Source organism: Sphaeroforma arctica (assembly GCF_001186125.1).
Source record: "Sphaeroforma arctica JP610 unplaced genomic scaffold supercont1.155, whole genome shotgun sequence".
NCBI classification, from domain to species: domain Eukaryota; class Ichthyosporea; order Ichthyophonida; genus Sphaeroforma; species Sphaeroforma arctica.
In genome coordinates this window covers 1-1,703 of record NW_014040403.1, presented here as the reverse complement: position 1 = coordinate 1,703, position 1,703 = coordinate 1, and the positions used below count along the sequence as shown (strand labels likewise).

Below are 1,703 nucleotides of genomic sequence, written 5' to 3'. Positions count from 1 at the left end.
CGAAAGGTAGAAGTAAAGACAATTGGCCAATTAAGTTCTGCTGACTGTGCACATACTTGCCAATCACTTTGCGAGTTTTCTGTTTGTAGTTTCCAATCTGACTGCTGTCTGTAAAAGAATAAATATTGGAAGAACGGTGCGATATAGAATTATGTTCTTGAGCTTACGAACGCAATGTGCAAAGAAATCTGCCAAAGGGGCAACATTGCATAATAGTAATATCTAAGTTCAGACACATATATCTATAGGTAACACAATGATCAGTGTAACTCATATACATGCTGTTCGTGAACGCATGTAAAAAAATGTCTGCAAGAAACATATTTAAAACATACACACACACACACACACACACACACACACAAAGTATTTCCAACACATGCAAAAATCGAGTACGAAGAATACAGTAGAGGAGCAGTCAATCCTTAGGCATACCTCACAAACAGCTCAAATATAGCATTATTCGTATGTTTGACGGCTTCCACGACCTCACGGAACGCCAGACGGCTGGACGAATCCGTATCTTGCTTTGTTGGAGTGCTACTTGCTGTGCAAACAAATTATCAAACACACGGCTATGTATGTGAGATTGGTTGCACCTACTACTCTACGGTTCAAATTCAATCCATACAAAAAGTGGAATGGCGCGATTCTAGCATGTGTTATACACTATAGTCAAATCGTGGAACTTTTTTTCACATAAGCTGTCGGCTAAGTCTGGCCTTGGGAAGTTTCTTTGCCTTACGGGTGATAGAGGCACTGTGATTTGGGGATGAATATACCGACACGATCAAACCTACGCTACTTCTTCCCGCGACTGTCTAGTACAGTAGCACGACAGCCATTTATTTTTCAATTCCATTGCGAACTACACTCTAGTGAAGCTGATCGGTGCCAGCTATGTTACTCACCTATTGGTTCGTGATTCTGTAGAAAGGACTGTGACCGAGATCTAAGTTTTTGCAGCTCTTTCATGAGGCCCTCGGCCTTCGCCGCCTCCGCCATATGTTCAGAGCAAGTCCTCGCTCGTCAAGGCAGAATACCTTGTACTCACCAGTCTCTACTGCTCGCTAGTTAAGTTGGGGGTATACACTCGGCCCTAACTGTACTTTTAACGAAATACACGGGAAGTTATTTAACTGTTGTCATGACCCCCTCTCTAGAAAAGAAAGTAGAATAATAATAGGTCGAACCAATGTCCGAAGGATCTGTGGTGTGTCGTAAGTTCCTAACCTCACTACGTTTCGCGCATCAGAACATATATTTAAATCAGTACTTTGTAGGTTCTGAGGTGGAAACTGCAATGTCATAGCCGCCTAGCAAATAGAACATACGCGTAAACTGTAAATATATAAACAAACAAAAATAGTCAAGGCTCTAAATATGTACATATACGTACTACATCCCGTTTACGTTGAGCGTATACGCTGAAGTATCTTAACGTTTTTGCTGGTTTTGTTCAGACCTGACCCGATATGGTATTTAAATAGCAACATAAGGTAGTGGACCCCTGGCTTATTCTATGACATTTAAAACATGTTAAACTGTGAACGAACTAAGCCAACAAATTGCTCTAGCCCATTGGCTTTGGCTTCGGCTAAGTGGTCAGTGGCTTTCTCAAACCCAAATTAAGTTTTCGCGCGCGTAAATGCTCTGCACCGCTGCAATTGCCGCTGTTCTCCATCAAGCACCAACGTTTCTGT

At 41.9% G+C, this 1,703-nt stretch overlaps 1 protein-coding gene across 1 annotated transcript; it reads right to left on the bottom strand.

The window, feature by feature from the left end:
- Positions 1-56: 56 nt before the first annotated feature.
- Positions 57-1,005, bottom strand: SARC_03150 (hypothetical protein; the record flags this gene model as incomplete). The annotated part of the gene is made up of 3 exons (XM_014303047.1): positions 57-108; positions 436-547; positions 912-1,005. Coding segments are annotated over 3 exons (258 nt in total), but the record flags the coding sequence as incomplete, so codon positions are not given.
- Between the last annotated feature and the right edge of the window lie 698 nt (positions 1,006-1,703).